Source organism: Aegilops tauschii, chromosome 1 (genome assembly GCF_002575655.3).
Source record: "Aegilops tauschii subsp. strangulata cultivar AL8/78 chromosome 1, Aet v6.0, whole genome shotgun sequence".
Classification (NCBI taxonomy): domain Eukaryota; kingdom Viridiplantae; phylum Streptophyta; class Magnoliopsida; order Poales; family Poaceae; genus Aegilops; species Aegilops tauschii.
In genome coordinates this window covers 386,424,085-386,448,826 of record NC_053035.3, presented here as the reverse complement: position 1 = coordinate 386,448,826, position 24,742 = coordinate 386,424,085, and the positions used below count along the sequence as shown (strand labels likewise).

Here is a 24,742-nt window from a genome sequence, read left to right as displayed (position 1 = left end):
AACGAGATTGAACAAGGTATTGGGATACCGACAATCGAATCTCGGGCAAGTAACATACCGATTGACAAAGGGAATTGTATACGGGATTGATTGAATCCTCGACATCGTGGTCCGATGAGATCATCGTGGAACATGTGGGAGCCAACATGGGTATCCAGATCCCGCTGTTGGTTATTGACCGGAGAGGCGTCTCGGTCATGTCTGCATGTCTCCCGAACCCGTAGGGTCTACACACTTAAGGTTCGGTGACGCTAGGGTTGTAGAGATATGAGTATGCGGAAACCCGAAAGTTGTTCGGAGTCCGGGATGAGATACCGGACATCACGAGGAGTTCCGGAATGGTCCGGAGGTGAAGAATTATATATAGGAAGTCCAGTTTTGGCCACCGGGAAAGTTTCGGGGGTTATCGATATTGTACCGGGACCACCGGAAGGGTCCCGGGGGTCTACCGGGTGGGGCCACCTATCCCGGAGGGCCCCATGGGCTGAAGTGGGAAGGGAACCAGCCCTTAGTGGGCTGGGGCGCCCCCCTTGGGCCTCCCCCTGCGCCTAGGGTTGGAAACCCTAGGGGTGGGGGGCGCCCCACTAGCCTTGGTGGGCAAGCTTCCCCCCCTGGCCGCCGCCCCCCCTTGTAGATGGGATCCAGGGCCGCCGCCGCCCCCCCTCCCAGGGGGCCTATATATAGTGGGGGGGAGGGAGGGCAGCAGCACCACTGTCCCTGGCGCCTCCCTCTCCCCCTGCAACACCTCTCCCTCTCGCAGAAGCTTGGCGAAGCCCTGCCGAGATCCCCGCTACTTCCACCACCACGCCGTCGTGCTGCTGGATCTCCATCAACCTCTTCTTTCCCCTTGCTGGATCAAGAAGGAGGAGACGTCGCTGCTCTGTACGTGTGTTGAACGCGGAGGTGCCGTCCGTTCGGCACTCGGTCATCGGTGATTTGGATCACGGCGAGTACGACTCCATCAACCCCGTTCACTTGAACGCTTCCGCTCGCGATCTACAAGGGTATGTAGATGCACTCCTTTCCCCTCGTTGCTAGCATACTCCATAGATGGATCTTGGTGATGCGTAGGAAATTTTAAAATTCTGCTATGATCCCCAACAATGCCTATATACATGATCATACCTATATATTCTCATAACTATGCTCAATTCTGTCAATTGCTCAATAGTAATTTGTTCACCCACCGTAAAATACTTACGCTCTTGAGAGAAGCCACTAGTGAAACCTATGGCCCCTGGGTCCATTTTCCATCATATTAATCTTTAAACACTTAGTTATTTCCTTGCTTTTATTTTACTTTGCATCTTTATCATAAAAATACCAAAAATATTATCCTATCATATCTATAAGATCTCACTCTCGTAAGTGACCGTGTAGGGATTGACAACCCCTTATCGCGTTGGTTGCGAGGATTTTTTTGTTTTGTGTAGGTGCGAGGGACTCGCGCGTAGCCTCCTACTGGATTGATACCTTGGTTCTCAAAAACTGAGGGAAATACTTACGCTACTTTGCTGCATCACCCTTTCCTCTTCAAGGGAAAACCAACGCAGTGCTCAAGAGGTAGCAAGAAGGATTTCTGGCGCCGTTGCCGGGGAGGTCTACGCAAAAGTCAACATACCAAGTACCGATCGCAAACCCTTATCTCCCGCATTACATTATTTGCCATTTGCCTCTCGTTTTGCTCTCCCCCACTTCACCCTTGCCGTTTTATTCGCCCTCTCTTTTTCCATTCGCCTCTTTTTCGTTTGCTTGTCGTTATGGCTAGTCCCTTATCTACTCTGTTGTCCCCTGAGTTTGAAGTCTTTCACTTCAAACAAAGACAAGGAGAAAACTTAAAAGATGCCTGGTTGAGAATAATGGAGTCTTACCGTAATTGTACCTTTGAAATGAACCTGAGAATTTTGCTTCGCAATTTTTATGTTGGATTAAATATGTCTCATAGACAACTCTTGGATTGCGTTGCCAAAGGCAATTTTATTGAAATTGATCCTTATATTGCGCATGAAGTTATAGAAGGTATAGTGGGAACACTACCTCAACAAAAGGGGCCTCATCCTACCCAGGAAGAGACACAAGCTTTTGAAAAAATTTGCGAAGTAACTAAGATTTTACAAAAGTCTCTTGAACCTCTTAAGAACGTTAACGGAAATATCCACCGCATGAATATGTTGATTACTCTTTGCAATAAGCGGTTGGATTCTTTAGATCTAAAAATTTCAGAATATGAAGGGAAATGTAAAGAACCTCCTGGATTCGAGCTTGATTCCGCTAAAAAGTTGAAAACCAAAGATGGCAACACCTAGATCTATCCTTGCTTTTATGCCTAGCTAGGGGCGTTAAACGATAGCGCTTGTTGGGAGGCAACCCAATTTTATTTTTAGTTTTTTTCTTTTTGCTTCTGTTTAGGAATAAATACTTGATCTATCCTGTGGTTAGATGTCTTTTTATGTTTTAATTAGTGTTTGTGCCAAGTTAAACCTATAGGATCTTCTTGGATGATAGTTATTTGATCTTGCAGAAATTTCCAGAAACTTTCTGTTCACGAAAACAATTGTTAAAAATCACCAGAACGTGATAAAATATTGATTCCAATTGCTTCTGTTCAATAAAAAAATTGTCTAGTTCTTCCTAGTTTGGCTGATTTTTTGGAGATCCAGAAGTTTGCGTTAGTTACAGATTACTACAGACTGTTCTGTTTTTGACAGATTCTGTTTTTCGTGTGTTGTTTGCTTATTTTGATGATTCTATGGCTAGTAAAAGAGTTTATAAACCATAGAGAAGTTGGAATACAGTAGTTTTAACACCAATATAAATAAAGGTTGAGTTCATTACAGTACCTTGAAGTGGTCTTTTGTTTTCTTTCCCTAACGGAGCTCACGAGATGTTCTGCTGAGTTTTGTGTTGTGAAGTTTTCAAGTTTTGGGTGAAAGATTTGATGGATTATGGAACAAGGAGAGGCAAGAGCCTAAGCTTGGGGATGCCCAGGGCACCCCCAAGATAATCTAAGGACACCAAAAAGCCAAAGCTTGGGGATGCCCCGGAAGGCATCCCCTCTTTCGTCTACTTCCATCGGTAACTTTACTTGGAGCTATATTTTTATTCACCACATGATATGTGTTTTGCTTGGAGCGTCTTGTATGATTTGAGTCTTTGCTTTTTAGTTTAACACAATCATCTTTGCTGTACACACCTTTTGAGAGAGACACACATGATTCGAAAATTATTAGAATACTCTATGTGCTTCACTTATATCTTTTGAGTTATATAGTTTTTGCTCTAGTACTTCACATATATCTTTTAGAGCACGGTGGTGGATTTGTTTTATAGAAACTATTGATCTCTCATGCTTCACTTAGATTATTTTGAGAGTCTTAAATAGCATGGTAATTTGCTTAAAAATAATCCTAATATGCTAGGTATTCAAGATTAGTAAAATCTTTCTTATGAGTGTGTTGAATACTAAGAGAAGTTTGATGCTTGATGATTGTTTTGAGATATGGAGGTAGTAATATTAAAGTCGTGCTAGTTGAGTAGTTGTGAATTTGAGAAATGCTTGTGTTGAAGTTTGCAAGTCCCGTAGCATGCACGTATGGTAAACGTTATGTAACAAATTTGAAACATGAGGTGTTCTTTGATTGTCCTCCTTATGAGTGGCGGTCGGGGACGAGCGATGGTCTTTTCCTACCAATCTATCCCCCTAGGAGCATGCACGTAGTGCTTGGTTTTTGATGACTTGTAGATTTTTGCAATAAGTATGTGAGTTCTTTATGACTAATGTTGAGTCCATGGATTATATGCACTCTCACCTTTCCACCATTGCTAGCCTCTTTGGTACCGTGCATTGCCCTTTCTCACATTGAGAGTTGGCGCAAACTTCGCCGGTGCATCCAAACCCCGTGATATGATACGCTCTTTCACACATAAAGCTCCTTATATCTTCCTCAAAACAGCCACCATACCTACCTATTATGGCATTTCCATAGCCATTCCGAGATATATTTCCATGCAACTTTCCACCATTCCGTTTATCATGACATATTCATCATTGTCATATTGCTTAGCATGATCATGTAGTTGACATAGTATTTGTGGCAAAGCCACCGTTCATAATTCTTTCATACATGTCACTCTTGGTTTATTGCATATCCTGGTACACCGCCGGAGGCATTCATATAGAGTCATACTTTGTTCCAGTATCGAGTTGTAATCATTGAGTTGTAAATAAATAGAAGTGCGATGATCATCATTTTCTAGAGCATTGTCCCAAGTGAGGAATATAAAAAAGGAGAGAAAGGCCATAAAAAAAGGCCCGAAAAAATGAGAGAAAAAGAGAGAAGGGACAATGTTACTATCCTTTTACCACACTTGTGCTTCAAAGTAGCACCATAATCTTCATGATAGAGAGTCTCTTGTTTTGTCACTTTCATATACTAGCGGGAATTTTTCATTATAGAACTTGGCTTGTATATTCCAACAATGGGCCTCCTCAAGTGCCCTAGGTCTCTGTGAGCAAGCAAGTTGGATGCACACCCACTTAGTTTCTTTCTGTTGAGCTTTCATATACTTATAGCTCTAGTGCATCCGTTGCATGGCAATCCCTACTCCTTGCATTAACATCAATCGATGGGCATCTCCATAGCTCATTGATTAGCCTCGTTGATGTGAGACTTTCTCCTTTTTTGTCTTCTCCACATAACCCCCATCATCATATTCTATTCCACCCATAGTGCTATGTCCCTGGCTCGCGCTCATGTATTGCGTGAGGGTTTATAAGTTTGAGATTACTAAAGTGGGAAACGATTGCTTGGCTTGTCATCGGGGTTGTGCATGATGAGAGCATTCTTTTATGACAAAAATGGAGCATGACTAAACTATATGATTTTGTAGGGATGAACTTTCTTTGGCCATGTTATTTTGAGAGGACATAATTGCTTAGTTAGTATGCTTGAAGTATTATTATTTTTATGTCAATATGAACTTTTATCTTGAATCTTTCAGATCTGAATATTCATACCACAATTAAGAAGAATTACATTGAAATTATGCCTAGTAGCACTCCGCATCAAAAATTCTGTTTTTATCATTTACCTACTGGAGGACGAGCAGGAATTAAGCTTGGGGATGCTTGATACGTCTCCAATGTATCTATAATTTTTGATTGCTCCATGCTATATTATCTTCTGTTTTGGACATTATTGGGCTTTATTATTCACTTTTATATTATTTTTGGGACTAACCTATTAACCGGAGGCCCAGCCCAGAATTGCTGTTTTTGCCTATTTCAGAGTTTCGCAGAAAAAGAATATCAAACGGAGTCCAAACGGAATGAAACCTTCGGGGACGTGATTTTTGGAACGAACATGATCCATGAGACTTGGACCCTACGTCAAGCAACCAACAGGGAAGCCACGAGGTAGGGGGCGCGCCTACCCCCCTAGGGTGCGCCCTCCACCCTCGTGGGCCCCCTGTTGCTCCACCGACGTACTTCTTCCTCCTATATATACCTACGTACTCCCAAACAATCAGATACGGAGCGAAAAACCTAATTCCACCGCCGCAACCTTCTGTACCCACGAGATCCCATCTGGGGGCCTGTTCCGAAGCTCCGCCGGAGGGGGCATCGATTACGGAGGGCTTCTACATCAACACCATAGCCCCTCTGATGAAGTGTGAGTAGTTTACCTCAGACCTTCGGGTCCATAGTTATTAGCTAGATGGCTTCCTCTCTCTTTTTGGATCTCAATACAATGTTCTCCCCCTCTCTCGTGGAGATCTATTCGATGTAATCTTCTTTTGCGGTGTGTTTGTTGAGACCGATGAATTGTGGGTTTATGATCATGTTTATCTATGAACAATATTTGAATCTTCTGAATTCTTTTATGTATGATTGGTTATCTTTGCAAGTCTCTTCGAATTATCAGTTTGGTTTGGCCTACTAGATTGATCTTTCTTGGAATGGGAGAAGTTCTTAGCTTTGGGTTCAATCTTGCGGTGTCCTTTCCCAGTGACAGTAGGGGCAGCAAGGCATGTATAGTATTGTTGCTATCGAGGATAACAAGATGGGGTTTTTATCATATTGCATGAATTTATCCCTCTACAGCATGTCATCTTGCTTAAGGCGTTACTCTGTTCTTATGAACTTAATACTCTAGATGCATGCTGGATAGCGGTCGATGTGTGGAGTAATAGTAGTAGATGCAGGCAGGAGTCGGTCTACTTGTCTCGGACGTGATGCCTATATACATGATCGTACCTAGATATTCTCATAACTATGCTCAATTCAGTCAATTGCTCAACAGTAATTTGTTCACCCACCGTAAAATACTTATGCTCTTGAGAGAAGCCCCTAGTGAAACCTATGGCCCCCGGGTCTATTTTCCATCATATTAATCTTTCAACACTTAGTTATTTCCTTACTTTTATTTTACTTTGCATCTTTATCATAAAAATACCAAAAATATTAATCTATCATATCTATCAGATCTCACTCTCGTAAGTGACCGTGTAGGGATTGACAACCCCTTATCACATTGGTTGCGAGGATTTATTTGTTTTGTGTAGGTGCGAGGGACTCGCGCGTAGCCTCCTACTGGATTGATACCTTGGTTCTCAAAAACTGAGGGAAATAGTTACGCTACTTTGCTGCATCACCCTTTCCTCTTCAAGGGAAAACCAACGCAGTGCTCAAGAGGTAGCACTTAACTGTACCTTAATTTAGCTAGAGCCATCCGAACATTGTTTCAGCCATATCGACTAATGTAATCACAACAGTGTTTCAGCTATTTTTGTGTCGGTCCAAGATATCTGCTATGGATCCCATTAAACACAGCTGTGCGTTCAAATGTTCAAGTCTTCAAATCCTGAACAGCCAACATTATAAATAAAAATTGTATTTTTCCAAAAGTTGTAAACATAATAAAAGAAACAATTGGAACACAGAGGAACAACACTATCTGTTCGTAAGCATCTGATGAAGGAGCTAAATGACTCACCTCCACTAATACGGGTCACAGAGGCACGACAGTGCCTCTTATCCTCGTAGAATGTGCCTCTCTTACCACAGACAACTAAGCTGACACACACGTGTACGCCACCAGTTAACACATGACCGTCCCCTCAATAGCTTAATACCGGTCCCTCTCCAAGCCAATGAGTCATGGAAGCACGACCGTGACTCAAGTTAACGAAAGAAGATCCATCCTCTAGGATAGACGACTAAACTAAAAAAATACCAAAACAGAAGAACGACCGTGACTTCAACTGTAAAAGGTCCGTGACCTCACAAGTTTCACCGACGAGCCTCTCTCAGCAAAGCAGTGAAAGCAAACATTTTGAAAGAAAGGCACGACTGTGCCTTTGAATAACATCGTAGACGTGCCTCTCCGAGCGAACGTGTCAGAGGAAGCATTTGCGAACGACAGACAGAACTCTGACTCAACATAACATAGGACATGCCTCCACTAACTAGACATATGTGACTTCACTAGCAGACTACCTAGAAATATTACAGAACATACAACCATGATAGTAACTCATACTAGCATAACGTAGTGCCTCTACGAATTTAGTACCCAAAGGAAGGATAACACCTCTGCCAAACATACGATAGTGCATCCAATACCTTCACGGCCATGCCTTTCCCAATCAAAGTACCACCACAATAATTGGAACACAGAAACGCAGCCGTCGCTAACACAATACTCCCACAGCAACTCTCACACTGGATTACCGTCCCTAAAACAAACATCATATATTGAAACAGACAACGCAGAGAGAAAATCTGAAGAATCTTAAACACACTCAAGCTCTACATAAAAATATTTCAAACACACAACCACAACCGTATATTCAATATAAAAACAACCATGCCAAACACACTACGAACACAAAGTGAAAGTAACGCCCCTACCTTTCTGTGTGACCATATTGAGAGAAGAACTGAACCAACTAGCAAACTAATAACACCAGAGCGTGCCTTGCCTAAAACAAAAACAATGCCTCCCTGAGCAGACGACTGTGCGCTCCCTACATTCACGAAAGTGCACATCTGAGTGGTCCTCTTAATACATCTCATCTTATACCAACACGTAGCATAAAATCATAGAGGAAAATATTCTTGAAGGCATCCAAACAAGAAAAACATAATGGAACGAAAATAAACTTAAATTTCCAAACTAGTCAACTCCATCCAGTTCAAAATAAAACCACCACAATTACAAATTCATCAGTCGATGTAATATTACCCCATACAATAACTATCAAATAACCAATTCATCACACAATCCATCTTGCCAGCACTTCCACCTGGACTCCTCCTTAGAAACGTCATCGCCATCTGAGATCAGGAAGACATCGACGATGCAAGATGTCCCTCATCGACAGAAACCGATGGTATAGCTCATAGCTCACATACCCTTCCTGAAGGAAAAGCAAATGAAAACATGAATATACAAAAAAAACATACTGTTCTTGCAACAAAGGCAGAAACTAACGAAAATGAAATCTTCACTTACAATAGATCCATATTTCCGGTGATCAAAGGTAAGTGGCTTCCAATCCCAGTAGTGACGAAGAAGTTCTGGAAAAGAGGACTCCAGCTTCGAGTAAGATTTGTCAATGATGGCTCCTGCTAAGTCCTCCATGGATTCCCTTTCTTCGCCGCCTTTGATCATGAACTTCTCTTGGATGTCGATGTGGTACTCTTCTGGAATTCTGATGAAATCTTGAAAAAGAGCATCTCTAACATTCCTGACGCCCACACTAGAGAAAGTTATACCTCTATTCTCAAGGAAATCCTTCAGGGCAGGGCACTCCGTCCTGGCCTTGCAGAAGTGATAGACCAAGACATGATTCCGCATAGCCAGTAGCATGACGGTGACTTTTCTACGCCCATAACAATCCTTTCGTGTGAACTCCATGCCGAGTCCAACAAACTTGTACTTCTCCTCGCGCAACCAGTCCTCGTACAAGGCAATGATCTCCTCCACCTTGCCAGGCTCGTTCGTGTACCACACGTCGAGCTTCATGTTACCGTCGACAACTATCGGATGGTACTCGGTGGTGTTCAAAAAGTCATCCATGGCAGCAAGCAGCAAGGTGCCAATGGAGATTCCTGAGACCCCACGACGAGGTTGGGGAGTGGTGACGACGGTGGGAATTGCCTGATGTTCCGTGGCTACAATACGACGCGGAGACCTCAGAAACACGTCCAGTATTTAACCTTGGCGAGGGACGTTTGAGTTACCATGCTCATTAACGTGTGAACTAGGAACAGCGAATAGACGGTTGTGCTTCTGCAGCTCGTGGAACCATGCACTTCCTAAAGTCACGGCTGGGCAAAAATATTTGATGCCGTGGAGAAATCGAGGAGCCTCTAACTTTATTTTACGGTAACTGACACACTGAATAGTCATACCGAACAGCCGCCGCATCGGTCATCAATTCCTCCTTTGAACAAAGACCACCGACGGAAGAATCCAATGAAGCAAACGAACAGCCTGCCATACACCTTAGATCCGAAGGCCAAAACTCATACGTGCCTCATCTAGCTAGATTCACACCATCTGTCCCTCGATAGTCAAGGCGAGTTTCACATGAGGCACGGGTATGCAGCCATAGGACGCACATACGTGTCTATTCCACAGGCACGGGCGTATGACTTTCCGAGACCTCGGTCAGTATCACCATAGGCACGTAGAGTCACAGGCAGCGACTCGCGGGGAACATGTGAATGTAGGCAACGGAGGCACGGAAACATAGCCTCTACAGGCACGTGGTTCTGGCTTCGCGAGGCATGGATACGGCCTTGCAATTGACGTTCTCGAGCCACGGGTACAAACCCTCTGGGTTCACAAAAGTGTGGTGGCAGAGGTATCGGTGAGAATACTCAGATGCAGAAGCACGGTTGAGAAGTCTATAGAGGCATAGACGTGTGACACCACAGGCACAGGGAGAGTCATGATGTGTATCATGTGAGACAAATGGATACAGGCAGTGAAGCCACGAGAGAAGTCAGAGAGCAACAGTTATATAGTATCCTGAGGCACGGGCGTGTAGGACCGCAAGCACAACGAGTCACAGGCAGCGTGTCGCCCGAGACACGTGAAGGCAGCTAGATGGGGCATGGAATATAAGCCTATACAGACATGGAATTGCGGCTTCTCGACGCACAGGTACGGTTTTGGAATTGGCATTCTCGAGGCACGGGTACAAATCCTCTGGATGCAAAAAAGAGAGGTGGCAAAGACATCAGTGAGAACACTCTGTTCGAGAGGCACGGTCGCGAACTCTCAAGAGGGACAGCCGTGTGACACCGCAGGCACATAGAGTCATGGCGTTTATCACGTGAGATACATCAATGCAAGCAGGGAATCAACAGGCGAAGTCAGAGAGCCACAGTTTTAAAGTCTCATGAGTCACGGGCGTGTAGAACCACAAGCACGACGAGTCACAGCCACCGCATCCCCTCACGGACGAGCGTTTGGCACCACAGGAATGTACAATTACATCCAGCGTGTTCCCTGAGACACGCGAATGCAGGTACATGAGACATACAACTGAAGCGTATACAGGCACGATTGCAGCTTCTCGGCGCACAGGTACGGCTTTGGAATTGGCATTCTCGAGGCACGGGTACAAACCACCTGGATGCACAAAAGAGTGGTGGCAGAGGCACGATTGTGTTAGTCTCAAGAGAAACTACCGTGTGACACCAGCACATAGAGGCATCGCATGTGTCACGTGAGGTACATCAATAGAGGAAAAGAAGCCACGGGAGTGAAGCCTCCACAGACATCGATGCCGGGCTTCTCGAGGCATGGTCCCGAAGAGCACAAAGAAAGGAAACTGAAATGTTGCCTCGTACGTTAGCAGACATGCATCTCTTGTGCAAATGTGTAAAATACAACAATACAAACACAAACAAACAACGCTGAATATAAGCCAAACACAAAACACGCTTCTCCCAAACAATACATATGCACCACTTCAACGGGTTCTATAAATGTACATAAACTCGCGCAAACATCAACAATGAACTTGTAACACAAAAAAACATAAAAAAATTTACATTCCCATAACATGAGACAAGCCAAACATGATACTGTGAAAATAAAAAAACCGAAATCCCAATGAAAACGGTACTCCACAGGACTGAACTAAAATTACTCATAAATTATACAAAAAAAAGAAATGAAAGTCTTCCAAGAGTCCATTCTGCTCACAAACGTCAACACAAACGTCCACGGTGACCATTCTACTCAGTTGGAGTTCTCCTTAGAAACATCCACGCCGTCTGCGGTCGGGAAGACAACGAGGATGCATCATGTCCTTCATCGACAGAACTCGGCGGTAGAGCTCGTAGCTGACATACCCATCCTAAAACAAAAAGCAGATGAGAATGAAGATATATGTAAAGGGGAAAAGGTACTATTGTTGCAATAAAACAAAAAAAGAAAGACACAAAAAACAAAATTTTCACTTACAATTGCCGCATATTTCAGGTGGTCAAGGGAAAGCGGCTTCCATTCCCAGTAGTCATGCTAACCTTTTGGAAAAGACGTCTTCATAGTCAAGTAAGATTTTTCTATGACGGCTCCTACCAAATCTGCCATGGAATCCCTTAGATTGCCTCCTTTGATCATGAGCTCCTCTTGAAGGTCGATGTGACACTCTCTTGGGATTTTGAGGAAACTATTTGCGAGAACATCTCTATCGTTCCTGATGTCGACACTAGCGAAAATTATACCTTTGTTCCGAAGGAAATCATTCAGAGCAGCGCACTCCGTCTTGGCCTTGCACAAGTTATAGACAAGAACATGCTTGCGCATCGCCAGTTGCATGATGGCGACTTTTCTGCTCCGATCAAAATAATCCTCTCGTGTGTACTCCAGATCAAGACCAACAAACTTGTACCTGTCCTCATGCAGCCATTCCTCATAAAGAGAAAGAATCTCCTCCACCTTGTAGGGCTCGTTGGTGTACAACACCTCGAGCTTGGTATTACCGTCGGCATCTATAAAGAGACGCTCAGTAGTGTTCCTAAAGTCGTCCATGGAAAAGTGTCGGAGTAAATGGCCACGGGTAGCCTAACCGACTACCCATGGTTCTTCAAAAATTATCAGGCCCATTGAGCCTTCAAGCATTCGAAGCATTGAGCCGACTTCCCCTGGCCGAGTACCCCAGGGGCCGACTCTCCAAAGGTGACCCGGCCTTGGTAACCTCCCCCAAGATAGTTGCGAGAGGACCGACTTCCAAGAGCCAGCCATGAAGCGCGCCGACTCCACGAAGCCGGCCAAGACCGCACCCACCAGAACTACACCCACATAACGGTGACAAGATGGGGTGTGGCCACAGTGCAGCCCACTACCCCCGAAGCCCGAGGCAGGCATGGCCACAGGACGCCGTACGGGTCAGCCATCTCCCGTACGGCCCAGCACTGTAGCCATGCTGGCCTCAACGTCATCCACGACGAACGCCAGTACGGCCCACGGGAGGCGGGCCCCTTTAGCCAGAGAGAGGCGCGAAGGCGGCCCGGCCTCCCCCAGTCGGCGGGCCCCAACGGCCGGCGGAGAAGCCGGTGAGCACAGACACTGACTACTGGGACCCGCGCCCAGTCGGATTACAATTGTACCCCCGGGGGTAGGCCTATATAAAACCCCCGGGGCACCCATGCAAAGGGTTGGCTTCTTAGAGTTACACACACACCATAGAGAGAGGGAAGCAAGAGCTAGCCCTGCTCTTCTTCTCCCTTGAACCCCACAGCTCAAGGGGCATTTGTAGCTACTCGTTCTGATCTATTGATCATGCGGAGACCCCGCAGAGCAGGACTAGGGGTGTTATCTCCACGGAGAGCCCCGAACCTGGGTAAGATTCGCCGGCGTGCATGTCTTCGCCTCATCCCGTTTCCAGGCACCGGCGACGTCTTACTGGCTCCCACCATGATAAGCCACCCGTTGGCATATGTCGCACCTACCACCCGACATTTGGCGCCCACCATGGGGCCAGGTGCACCGTCGTCCGGAGACCTGTTCTGGACGGGAACCCTCTTCCTCCCCCGCAAGCGCAGCCAGCCTGCTACGCCCGATGGCGTTTGCCTCGACGCGCTGCAAGGCGTCGATGACGCCTGCGCAGCGAGCCACCTCGCCGATCTGCTCGGCGAGACTCGCATCTCCGACGAGCCCGCGTCCGACGCTGGCACGGACTACCCCGAGAGCCGCCTCGTCAACCTCCTCGACCAGCTTCACGTCTCCAGCGAGTATGGTGCAGACTTGGAGTCGGTCGGCTCCACCGACCCGATGCTTGTCGATTCCGACACGGCATCGCTCGACGCCTACCCCTCCGACGTGGTGGTCTTCGACGATCCTCTCCCTCGAGCTGACAGTGGCAGCAGCGCTGTCACCGAAGTGTTGGTCATCAGCCACGTCGCCAACTCGGGCGAGAACGCCCACGACGCCCTGCAAGCGGCGATGCATGATTATCCATCCCCATCCCGGCCGACGCCGACGCCGAGACCCTGGAGGCACGCCGCCTCGCCCTCGTCGCGGAAGGCCAGAAGATAGCCTCCATGAGATGCCTCACCGAGGCCCACCAGTGCGAAGTCGACCGCGCCGCCTTCGGTACGCCGCCGCCTAGCGGGCCGAGCCGAGCCAGCTTCGTCCAGAAGCGCGGCGCGGCTATCGCCAGCATGCTGGGGGCAGATCGCCCCGTCTACGCCACCCCGCTCGAGAATCTACGAGCCGCCCTGGCGGCCGCTGAAGAGCTAAATGGGCTGGGAGCCGATGAACTCCCCTACATGACAAGGCGGATCCAGCAACTGATCGACGCGGCTGCAGGACGACACGAAGCCGGCGCCCGCGCTGATAGTCACCCCCCGCGCCGGGAGCACGCCGCGACGTCCCGCTTGCCGACTGCGAGCGGCGCCCGCCAGAGGAAAGACAAGGAGCCGGCTGCTAGCCGCAGCCGGACTCGTATCACCATCGAGCGCGACGAGGAAGGCCACCCTCGAGCGGTGGAGCGCCAAGGAAATCCGCCTCCTCCCCCGCCTCGAAGGGAGGGACGTCTCACCCCGCCGCCCGTCACGCACCCGACTCTTGGTGACCGACTAGGCCGTCGAGAAGGAGTCGGCGAGAACGACGCCCGCCACCGGATCGACCGCCTTGCTCGATCCCTGGCCCTAGAAGAAGAAGACGATGTTGGCCCGCCATGCTTTGGCCCCCGCATCCGCGACGAGCCCTTCCCCAAAGGGTTCTCGCTCCCCAGAGACACGCCCAAGTACAACGGCTCTGTGAAGCCGGAAGATTGGCTCATCGACTACTCCACTGCTGTCAGCATAGCCAACGGCAATCGGCACGTGGCCATGAAGTACGTCCTCCTCATGCTGCAAGGCACGACGCGCACCTGGCTCAACAGCCTCAAGCCCTACAGCATCAATAGCTGGCTGGACTTCACGGAAGTCTTCATCCGCAACTTCACCAGCACGTACAAGCGGCCTCCCAAGCCTCGCCAGCTCTCCCTGTGCGTCCAAGGGCCCAATGAGTCGACCCGCGACTACCTCACGTGGTGGGCCGAGCTCCGCAACTCCTGCGAGGGGGTGCACGAGGTTCAGGCCATCGAGTACTTCACCGCCGGGTGCCGAGAGGGCACCCTCCTCAAGCACCGACTCCTCTGCGACGAGCCGGCTACCCTCGACGAATTGCTGATCATCGCGGACAAGTATGCCACGGCCGACTCCTCGATGAAAACCGAGCTCCGAGTGGACGCCTCTGGGAAGGTGCTCGCTCCGGCTCCAAAGACGCCGGCTGGCGACTCCAATCGGTGCCCTTACCAGAACGATCACAAGCGCAAGGCCCCCATGCCGCCTTCCACCAGTCGGCAGGTGGCCACAGTTGAAGATGAGCAGCCCGAAGAGCGGCCCGCTCCCAAGAAAAGGGTGGCAGGCCGGCTTGGCAGCCGGCTTTCTCTTATGAGCAGACTCTCGACGCCCCCTGCAAGTTCCACAGCGGCGCGAAGCCGTCCAACCACACGACCCGAAAATGCCACCGGCTCACGCGAATCTCCAAGGGCGAAGGGTTCGTGCCGCCTCCGCCTCCCGGCCCGCCGCCTCCAGCCCCCCCAGCAGGAGTCATTCAAGACGAGTTCCCTGAAGAGCATGCCGCCTACGTCGTCTTCACAAGCCAAGCCGAAGACAAGCGCAGTCGGCGCCGTCAGCATCAAGAGGTCAACGCGGTCGCCTCTAGCGCCCCCGAGTTCATGCACTGGTCCGAGAAGCCCATCAACTGGAGCCAGGCCGACCACCCAGAGGTGATGCCATCCCCTGGCTCCAATGCACTGGTCTTGGACGTCACCCTCGCGACGGAGAGGCGAGCTGCCCGATTCTCCCGCGTCCTGATAGATGGCGGAAGCAGTATCAATATACTGTACCGCGATACCATGGAGAAGCTGAACATCAAGGCAAAGCAGCTTATGCCAAGCCGGACCGTGTTCCATGGCATCGTCCCCGGCTTGTCTTGTTCCCCGATTGGCAAGATCAAGATGGATGTTCTCTTCGGAGACAAGGATCATTTTCGCCGAGAAGCGATCTGGTTTGAGGTAGTGGATCTGTAGAGCCCCTACCATGCTTTGCTTAGCCGACCTGCTCTGGCCAAGTTCATGGCTGTGCCCCACTACGCCTACCTGAGATGAAGATGCCGAGCTCGAAGGGGATCATCACCATAGCCGGCGACTACAAGAAGTCCATCGAGTGCGCCATGGCCAGCAGCCGGCTGGCCGAGTCCCTCGTAGTGGCGGAAGAGAAGAAGATGCTGGAGCGGGTTGTGGCCATGGCCGGCAAGCAGCCGGCCCTGTCCCCCAATCCCAAAGATTGTGATGCGCAGGGCTCCTTCCAGCCGGCCAAAGAGACTAAGAAGATACCTCTGGACCCGGAGAATCCGGAAAGGTTTGCTCTCATTGGGGCAAACTTGGACAGTAAATAGGAAGGCGAGCTCGTCGACTTCCTCCGTGAGAATCGAGACATTTTTGCATGGTCCCCAAAGGACATGCCGGGTGTCCCGAAGGATTTCGTCGAGCACAAATTACACGTTCGAGCCGACGCGAAGAGATAGCCCGGCTCCTCGCCGCCGGCTTTATTATGGAAGTATTTTTTCCAGAGTGGCTTGCCAACCCAGTTTTGGTATTCAAGAAGAACAACAAGTGGCGCATGTGTATAGACTACACCAGCCTCAACAAGGCCTGTCCCAAGGATCCGTTTGCGTTGCCACGGATTGACCAAGTGATAGACTCCACAGCCGGATGCGAGCTGTTGAGTTTTTTGGATGCCTACTCAGGGTACCATCAGATCAAGTTGGACCCAGCAGACCGCCTGAAGACTGCCTTCATCACACCATTTGGAGCTTTCTGTTACCTGACTATGACATTCGGCTTAAGGAATGCCGGTGCCACTTTTCAGCGTTGCATGCAGAAATGCCTCCTCAAGCAACTCGGCAGAAATGCCCACGTCTATGTAGACGACATTGTGGTGAAGACAGAGAAGCGCGGCACCCTGCTGGAAGACCTCAAAGAAACATTCGCCAACTTGCGCCGATTCCAAATCAAGCTCAACCCCGAGAAATGCGTGTTCGGAGTACCAGCCGGCCAGCTGCTAGGCTTTCTGGTCTCCGAACGCGGCATCGAGTGCAACCCTGTGAAGATCAAGGCCATCGAGAGGATGGAGATTCCCACAAAATTGCGAGATGTGCAGAAGTTCACCGGATGCTTGGCCTCCCTAAACTGCTTTATCAGCCGGCTAGGAGAAAGGGCTCTCCCCCTGTACCGACTCATGAAGAAGTCCACTCACTTCAAGTGGAATGACCAAGCCGACCAAGCCTTCCATGAGCTGAAGAAGATGCTGACCACCCCACCTGCCCTGGCGGCACCGACTGAGAAGGAGCCCATGCTCCTCTACATTGCCGCGACTAGCCGAGTGGTCAGTACAGTTGTCGTGGTCCAGCGCCCGGAAGAAGGCCGAGCCCAGCTAGTCCAGAGGCCGGTGTATTATCTAAGCGAAGTACTATACAGTTCAAAGCAAAACTACCCGCACTACCAGAAGATGTGCTATGGGGTGTACTTCGCCACCAAGAAGCTGAAGCCCTACTTCCAAGAGCATCCCATCACGGTCGTATGCACCGCCCTGCTTGCCGAGATCATAGGCAGCCGGGATGCATCCGGCCGGGTGGCTAAATGGGCCATCGCATTGGCACCATACACAATCTTCTACCAGCCCCGCACCGCCATCAAGTCCCAAGCATTGGCCGACTTCCTCGTCGACTGGGCCGAGACCCAGTACCTACCGCCGGCTCCCGACTCTACCCATTGGCGGATGCACTTCGACGGGTCCAAGATGCGCACCGGCTTGGGAGCCGGCATCGTCCTCACCTCTCCCAAAGGCGACAAACTCAGATACACGCTGCAAATCCACTTCGCCGCCTCCAACAACGTGGCCGAGTACGAGGCGCTCGTACATGGGCTCCGGCTAGCCAAAGAGCTCGGCATACGCCGGATCCTATGTTACGGCGACTCAGACTTGGTGGTCCAGTAGTCGTCTGGCGACTGGGACGCCAAGGACGCGAACATGGCGAGCTATCGATTCCTCGTCCAGCAGATCAGTGGGTACTTCGAAGGGTGTGAGTTCCTTCACGTGCCAAGGGCCGACAACGACCAAGCAGATGCCCTGGCACGGATCGGCTCCACCCGACAGGCTATACCGATCGGCGTCTCCCTCCAGCGCCTCCTCAAGCCGTCCATCAAGCCGTCTCCAGAGTCGGACTCTATCTTCGTACCGCCTACCCCGATGCAGTCGGATCCGACTGGAGGAACCCCGCAGGCGGCACGGGGACTTCGACAACTGCCCCACCGACTGCCGTAGTCGCACCCGGCCCGAGGACTTCGAGACCCGGCCAGGGGACTGCAGCAGTCGGCCCGGGGACTGCAGCAACACAAGAAGCGGTGGCCGACTCCAATTTCGCGCCACCCAACCCACCCACCCGAGTCATGGTGGCTACACTAACAGAAGAAGAAGTCACAGCTCCATCTTGGGCCCAGCCCATCCTCAGATTCCTAGTCAGCAGAGAGCTGCCGGCTGATGAGATCTCAGCAAGACTAGTGCAACGGCGAGCCAGAGCATATGCAATAATCAACAGAGAGCTTGTCAAGCGCAGCGTCACTGGAGTCTTCCAGCGTTGTGTCGAGCCAGAAAAAGTAGTGGCAATCCTCAAGGATATCCATCAAGGCGAATGCGGCCACCACGCAGCCTCAAGATCACTCGTGGCCAAGGCTTTCCGCCATGGCTTCTTTTGGCCGACTGCTTTGGAAGATGCCAAAGAGATAGTCAAGAGCTGCAGAGGATGCCAAGTTTTCAGTTCCAAGCAACACCTGCCAGCTTCTGCACTCAAGACCATTCCCCTCACCTGGCCCTTTGCCGTCTGGGGACTGGATATGGTGGGTCCTTTCAAGATAGCCCGCGGCGGCTTGACACATCTGCTTGTCGCCGTGGACAAGTTCACAAAGTGGATCGAAGCGAAGCCAATCAAGAAGCTGAACGGGCCGACTGCCGTAACATTCATCACCGACATCACTACCCGGTACGGCGTACCGCACAGCATCATCACCGACAACGGCACAAACTTTGCCAAAGGAGCACTGGCACGTTTCTGCGCGACGCAGGGTATCCGACTGGACTTAGCGTCCGTCGCCCACCCGCAGTCAAACGGCCAGGTCGAGCGAGCAAATGGACTCATCCTCTCCGGCATCAAGCCCCGACTGGTTGTACCACTGGAGCGATCGGCCGGCTGCTGGCTCGATGAGCTGCCGGCTGTCCTCTGGAGTCTGCGTACTACCCCCAACAAGTCAACCGGCTTCACTCCGTTCTTCCTTGTATATGGTGTCGAGGCTGTCATCCCAACCGACATCGAGTTCGACTCGCCTCGGGTCACCATGTACACGGAGGCGGAGGCCAAGGAAGCAAGAGAAGACGGCGTCGACCTACTAGAAGAAGGCCGGCTGTTAGCACTCAGCCGGTCCGCCATCTACCAGCAAGGGTTGCGCCGCTACCACAACCGCAAGGTCAAGCCAAGATCCTTCCAAGAGGGCGACCTTGTGCTTCGGCTGATCCAGCGAACAGCCGGCCAGCACAAGCTCTCGGCCCCTTGGGAAGGCCCCTTCGTCATCAGCAAGGCACTAGGCAACGACTCCTACTACTTGATCGACGCGCAAAAACCAAGAGCACGCAAGAGGGATGACTCCGGCAAGGAGTCAGAGCGACCATGGTACGCGAACCTCCTGAGAAGATTTTACAGTTGAAAGCAGTATGTATCATGCTCCCCTTTTGTATTAAGTACGAAACAACAGGCCCCCCGAACAGTACTCGGGGACTGCCTTCATTTATCTATGAGTGACGAGTGTCATATCCATAAATGTATTATTACATTTGATCTCTTGTCTGGCACCGGGTTCGACTAGTCGTCCCGGGGACTGGCCGCCTTAAGCTATATTAAAAGTTCTACCTGAAGTCAGACAAATAGTGTGCCGGCTCCCGAGTCCTCTCTTGTTGAAAGTCGCAGCTCGAAGAACCGACTATCCGACTAGCAAGAGCCAAGGCAGAAAGGATGCCCACACGAAAAACGGCTAAGGACTCATGAACTTATATAGCGAAAGGACGGCCGCCAACCACGCCTGCCGGCTGTCAGAACAGCCGGCTGGCCGGCTTCCCGAACACTTAGCTATAATCCAACAAAGCTAGAGTACTTGCCCTCCCAGTTGGCCAAGCACTTCTCCAGCCACAGACTGCAGAGCAACTGTCTGACTGGGGAGGCGGCAACCAAGGGAGGGCGGCAAAGGAAACAACAGAAGGATGAAAAGCAAAGAACGACGAAATGCCAAACGCATGCATAGTCATATATACATATAAAGCCCCCAACAGGCCGGCAATCGACATAAGTTCAAATACACCCCCAGTGGGTGGAATTGTGTAAACTTAACAGAATATTGTTCCAAAAGTGACAAGACAGGAAAACAAAAGATAGCAGACTAGACTAAAGGCACGGTGCGGGAGCCGGGTTGGTCGGTGGAGACGGCGTCGCCGGCTGAAGGAGTGGCCGGCTGGCGGGTCTCGGCTTGGTCACCACCGGTGGCAGGCGACGCACCCGCGCGTGACGTGGTGCTGGAGGCGCGGTCAGGCTAAGGCTGGCCGGCCGCTCCACCATCCGGCCCGGCGTCTTCACCCTCCTCCTCCTCCTCTTCGCCCTCGTCGCTGGAGTCGATCTCCTCCGCCGAGTCTTCACCGTCTGCTGGGTTCAGCCCGAACCACTCCTCCGACTGGGCAACACCGTTGTCATCCACCTCAGGGGCGAAGGCGCTGGTGTCGGTGTAGTCGGCGATCGCCGAAGCCCGCCGGATGATAGCCGGCCGCGCCAGCTCCAGCTCCGTGTCGGCTTGCTGCTGCCAGGTAGCCAGCTGGTCCAGACTCAGGCCGGGATACCAGGCCTTGACGAACTCCAGCGCCCGCTTGGCGCCGGACCGAGCCGCCGAAGCCTTCCAGGCTTCAAAGCGGCCGACTGCCACCTCCAGCCAGTCGGCAGTCCGACTGGGGGTGCGGGGAACCACTTCGCCGGGCCAGAGGGCGGCCAACACTTGCGCCCCGGCACGCTGAAGCCGGCGGAGCAGTCGGTGAGCCGGCTGGAGACGGTCCTGGATCGCCAAGAGCTGCTCCTCCAGCGAACGGCCAGCGTTTGGTGCAATCTCGGTGCCTGCCTGCCTTCGTGCTTGGCGGCGGGCCTCGATGATCTGGTTGGTGGCGGTAGAGTAGCCAGGGAAGTACTCTGTGCAAGAAAGAAAGAGAAAGAAGAGAAAACACCAAGTCAGAAAACAAGCCAAAAGCGGCAGGCAGCAAGAAAGGACGAAGAAGCAGGCGGCTTACCGTCAACCAAATCTTCGATCTGGCCATAGCCATTGTTCAGCGTCTGCTTTGCTTCGGCCCAGCCAGCCGCCTCTGTCTCGTACTCAGCCTGGAGGGCGGCTTCGCTGTCTTGCACCGCCTTCAGAGCCGCCTTGTGGCTCTCTTCCTGGTCGGCCAACCTCTTGACCAGGCGGTCACGTTCCTGCACCAAGGCGGCAAACTCGGCCTCCTTGGCACGAAGGGCAGCCTGAGACCCTCCCACCTGTGCCCTCAGGCTGGCGTTGGCCGCTGCAAAGACGGCAGAAAAAGAAGAAGCAATAAGAGGAAGTCGTCAAGGAAGATCCGACCCGACTGCTCAGCAGTCGGCCCGAATCTCGGGGACTACACCCAGTGGGTGCGCTGACGCGCCCCCACGTGAGATAAAGGACGAAGCACTTACCCCGGCTCTCAGTTAGGTCGGCGGTTTTCTGGGTCAGCTCCCGAGCCTGGGAGTTGAAGGCAGCCGCGCGAAGATTGTGGTAGTCCTGCAAGACAGGCAGAAGATCAAAGTAAGAACAAGAATAGCAAAGCTAAATCCACTAAGAAGTTCCAAGCCGCCTGCTCAGCAGCCGACACGGAAATCGGGGACTACACCCAGTGGGTGCGCTGACGCGCCCCCACGGAAGAAACCAAGATCAAGAAGAAGCAAGATAAGAAGACTAACCCGGATGGCCGCCCGCGTCGCAAGGAATTCGTCGGTGTATCGCCTCAGCGCTGTAGCCTGGGCCTGGAGCCGGGTCCGGCCGTCCTGCGCGGCCACGTTCATCACGGCCGTCCCTCCGCCCGGCGTCCACCCCGAGGTGGCGCTGGCCGCCTCCACATCCTGGGCCGACGAGCTGGAGCCCGCGGCCGGCTGCGGCTCCGACGCAGCCTTCTGTGGCTCTGACGCAGCCTTCCCCGTGCGCCGGCTCGGCGGCGTCCGGACCGCCAGCTCAGTCCTCGCGGCCGGCTCGCCCCCCGCCGACTGCGCAGGCGGCAGATCAGGCCGGCCGCCTTGAGCCGCCCCAGTCGGCGGGGTCGGTACCGCCGCCCTCTCCAGGATGACGACATCGTCATCCCTCTCCAGCCCCGGCTGGTTACCGCCGGTTTCTTCTGGCGGGGTCTCCGGAGCCCTAGGCGCCACGATGCGCAGTGGGGTGACCAACAAGGCCCCCTCCGCCATCGCCGCACCCGCAGCCTCTGCTTGGGCCTTGGCTGCGGCGTCAGCGCGCGCCTGCGCCGCCTCCTCCTCCTGCGCCGCCTTCTCGGCGGCCGCCCTCAACGCCTCCGCCTCCCACTCCTCTCCCACCTCCTGCGCGTTTCGCTCTGTCGCTGCCTGATGATCGGCACGGGGGTCCACGCGGCGAGTAGTGCTCCCGGATCCTCCCGGCGACCCAACGACGGAGGCGGCAGCAGCCCGCTCGAGCGACAATGGAGCTCTGGTTATTTGGAGAAAAAAACAAGGATTCAGGAGCTACCAGAGAAAAGAAAGGAGAATGCACGAAGGAGACTATGCTTACGCCGACACCGTCTGCGGCTGCTTCACCGCCTTGCGGAAGCGAGCCGCCTTCGTGGCCGCCTTCTCCCGCCTGGTCGCCGCTGCCCCGCCTCTGGGCTTCTTCGGCCGGCTGCCGAACAAGCCCGGCGCGGCACGACGCTTTTGCCCGCCACCCCGAGCAAGCGGCGCAGCGGAGGAACCCGCGCCGCGGCCAGACGCCGGCTGACGGCGCGGTACGACTTCAGCCTCGTCGTCGTCCGGCCAGTCGTCGAAGCTAACTCCAAGCCCGGAGCCGCCTGCTTTGCCACTGGCTCGGCCACCGCCCGCCTCGGTGTTGTTGTCCATAGAGGCCGCCCCCAAGTCAGGGTCCTCCAGATCGTGCTCCGTCCGGCCAGGGACGAATCAGCGTTCCGCGTCCGACCCGCCTGCAGGCCGAAGAAGAGGGCTCTGTCGAGACAAGCCGGCTGGTCAAAGTCGGCAAAAAGGAACTCGGCAATAAAATTGAGAGAAGGAAAAGAGAAGAAGAGGACATACCGTGGGCGGCGGATGAGCTCGGCAATATGGCTCCTTGCCGAACTGCCACTCTGCGGAGAGTTTACAGTTCGCAAGGTAGTTCACCATATGGGCCACCTCGTCGTGCGGCATGTCTTTGGTGCACATCCGACTCGGATCGAGCTGGCCGCTCATCTGACAGATCAGATGAGGGCGGCTCTGGAGCGGGAGCACCCGGCGCGTGACGAAGGCGGCCAGCAGGTCGGGCCCCGACAAGCCCTCCGACTGGATCATCACCCGCAGTCAGGCGACAGCTGCGGCTCCAGCCGGCGTCAGGGTCACGGCCCGATAGGACCACTGGGGCCGCCTGCCCGCCGGTGGGCCAGCTACGTAAGCCGGCAGATTTACGTAGTCGCCCTGCGGGGCGACGTTCCTCATGTAGAAGTATGACTTTTGCCATAGCTTCACCGACTGGATCAGCGTGATGACGGGGAAGGGGTTGTCGGCAGCCACCCTCCGCATCGCGATGAAGGCGCCACTCTGAGCCGGCACGCCTTGCATGCGCGTGCCCAGCTTGGACTGGAAGAACTCCCCCCAGAGCTCGAGGGTAGGGAGGACGCCGAGGTAGCCTTCGCACAGGGTGACGAAGGCCGACAGCAGCACCACCGTGTTCGGAGTGAGGTGGTGCGGCTGGAGTTGGTAGAACTCGAGCCAAGAGTGGAAGAAGGCGCTCACGGGCAGGCTGATGCCGTGCAAGAAATGCGAGCGAAAGACTACCCGCTCGCCTTCCTGCGGCTCCGGCGTAATCTCCTTCGCCGGCGCGAGACGGACCTCCACCTTGTCCGCGTCGGGCAGCCGCCGCGTCTTGCGGAGGAATTCGACGTGATCCTCGTGGACGTTGGAGCCGTCCCAATCCCCGCTGTACTGCATCGTGGCGTGGGGCTGGCGAGAACGAACGCGGCGGCGGAGGATCGAGTGGTGGAACAGCACGGCGGCGACGCGCTGTTGCAAGAAAGGGCAGGAGGAAGAAGATGGTGGAAAGAGGAGGGGCGTGCGAGAGCCTGCCGCTCTCCCCCTCCCCCTACTTATAGCTTCGCACGGTGAAGCCGGGGAGGCAGGGCGTGGGGTGAGACGTGGGATTAACTGCACCCACTCCCCCATGCCTCGCGATTATTACGCCCTAAAGGCGTGCCGAAACCAGAAAATCCACGCCTTGGCCCAAGCGTGGGCGTGGCGGGCCCCGACCTGTGGTGATGTCCCGTCCCGCGCGTGGGCTGGCAGGCTTTTGTGCCACGTGGGTCGCAGGTGGCAAGTGGCCGGCCCGCGGCCCGGTGCGCGCTCAGGGAGGCTCCCGTCCGCCAACTCCAAAGTTTTTCACCAAGACGGCGCACCCGACCAGAGTCGGTTCTCAGCTGCCAGCTCGACAAGAGAGGAAGCTGACCGAGCTTCTCGGCTCCCACCCAACCTCGAAGCTCAATCAGCTTCGGGGACTACTGTCGGAGTAAATGGCCACGGGTAGCCTAACCGACTACCCATGGTTCTTCAAAAATTATCAGGCCGATTGAGCCTTCAAGTGTTCGAAGCATTGAGCCGACTTCCCCTGGCCGACTACCCCAGGGGCCGACTCTCCAAAGGTGACCCGGCCTTGGTAACCTCCCCCAAGATAGTTGCGAGAGGACCGACTTCCAAGAGCCAGCCATGAAGCGCGCCGACTCCACGAAGCCGGCCAAGACCGCACCCACCAGAACTACACCCACATAACGGTGACAAGACGGGGTGTGGCCACAGTGCGGCCCACTACCCCC

The 24,742-nt window shown here is 52.8% G+C and overlaps 2 protein-coding genes across 2 annotated transcripts; both read right to left on the bottom strand.

Annotated features, from left to right (window-relative positions):
* Positions 1-7,718: 7,718 nt before the first annotated feature.
* Positions 7,719-9,083, bottom strand: LOC141033816 (uncharacterized). The gene is made up of 3 exons (XM_073506285.1): positions 8,517-9,083; positions 8,417-8,421; positions 7,719-7,737 (listed from the first exon to the last, which is right to left on the bottom strand). The coding sequence occupies exons 1-3, from the start codon at positions 9,081-9,083 to the stop codon at positions 7,719-7,721; spliced, it is 591 nt and encodes a 196-aa protein (XP_073362386.1).
* Positions 9,084-19,904: 10,821 nt separating this feature from the next.
* Positions 19,905-23,867, bottom strand: LOC141033800 (uncharacterized). Its single transcript, XM_073506284.1, has 4 exons — positions 23,835-23,867; positions 21,369-21,453; positions 20,951-21,217; positions 19,905-20,852 (listed from the first exon to the last, which is right to left on the bottom strand). The coding sequence occupies exons 1-4, from the start codon at positions 23,865-23,867 to the stop codon at positions 20,212-20,214; spliced, it is 1,026 nt and encodes a 341-aa protein (XP_073362385.1). The 3' UTR covers positions 19,905-20,211.
* Between the last annotated feature and the right edge of the window lie 875 nt (positions 23,868-24,742).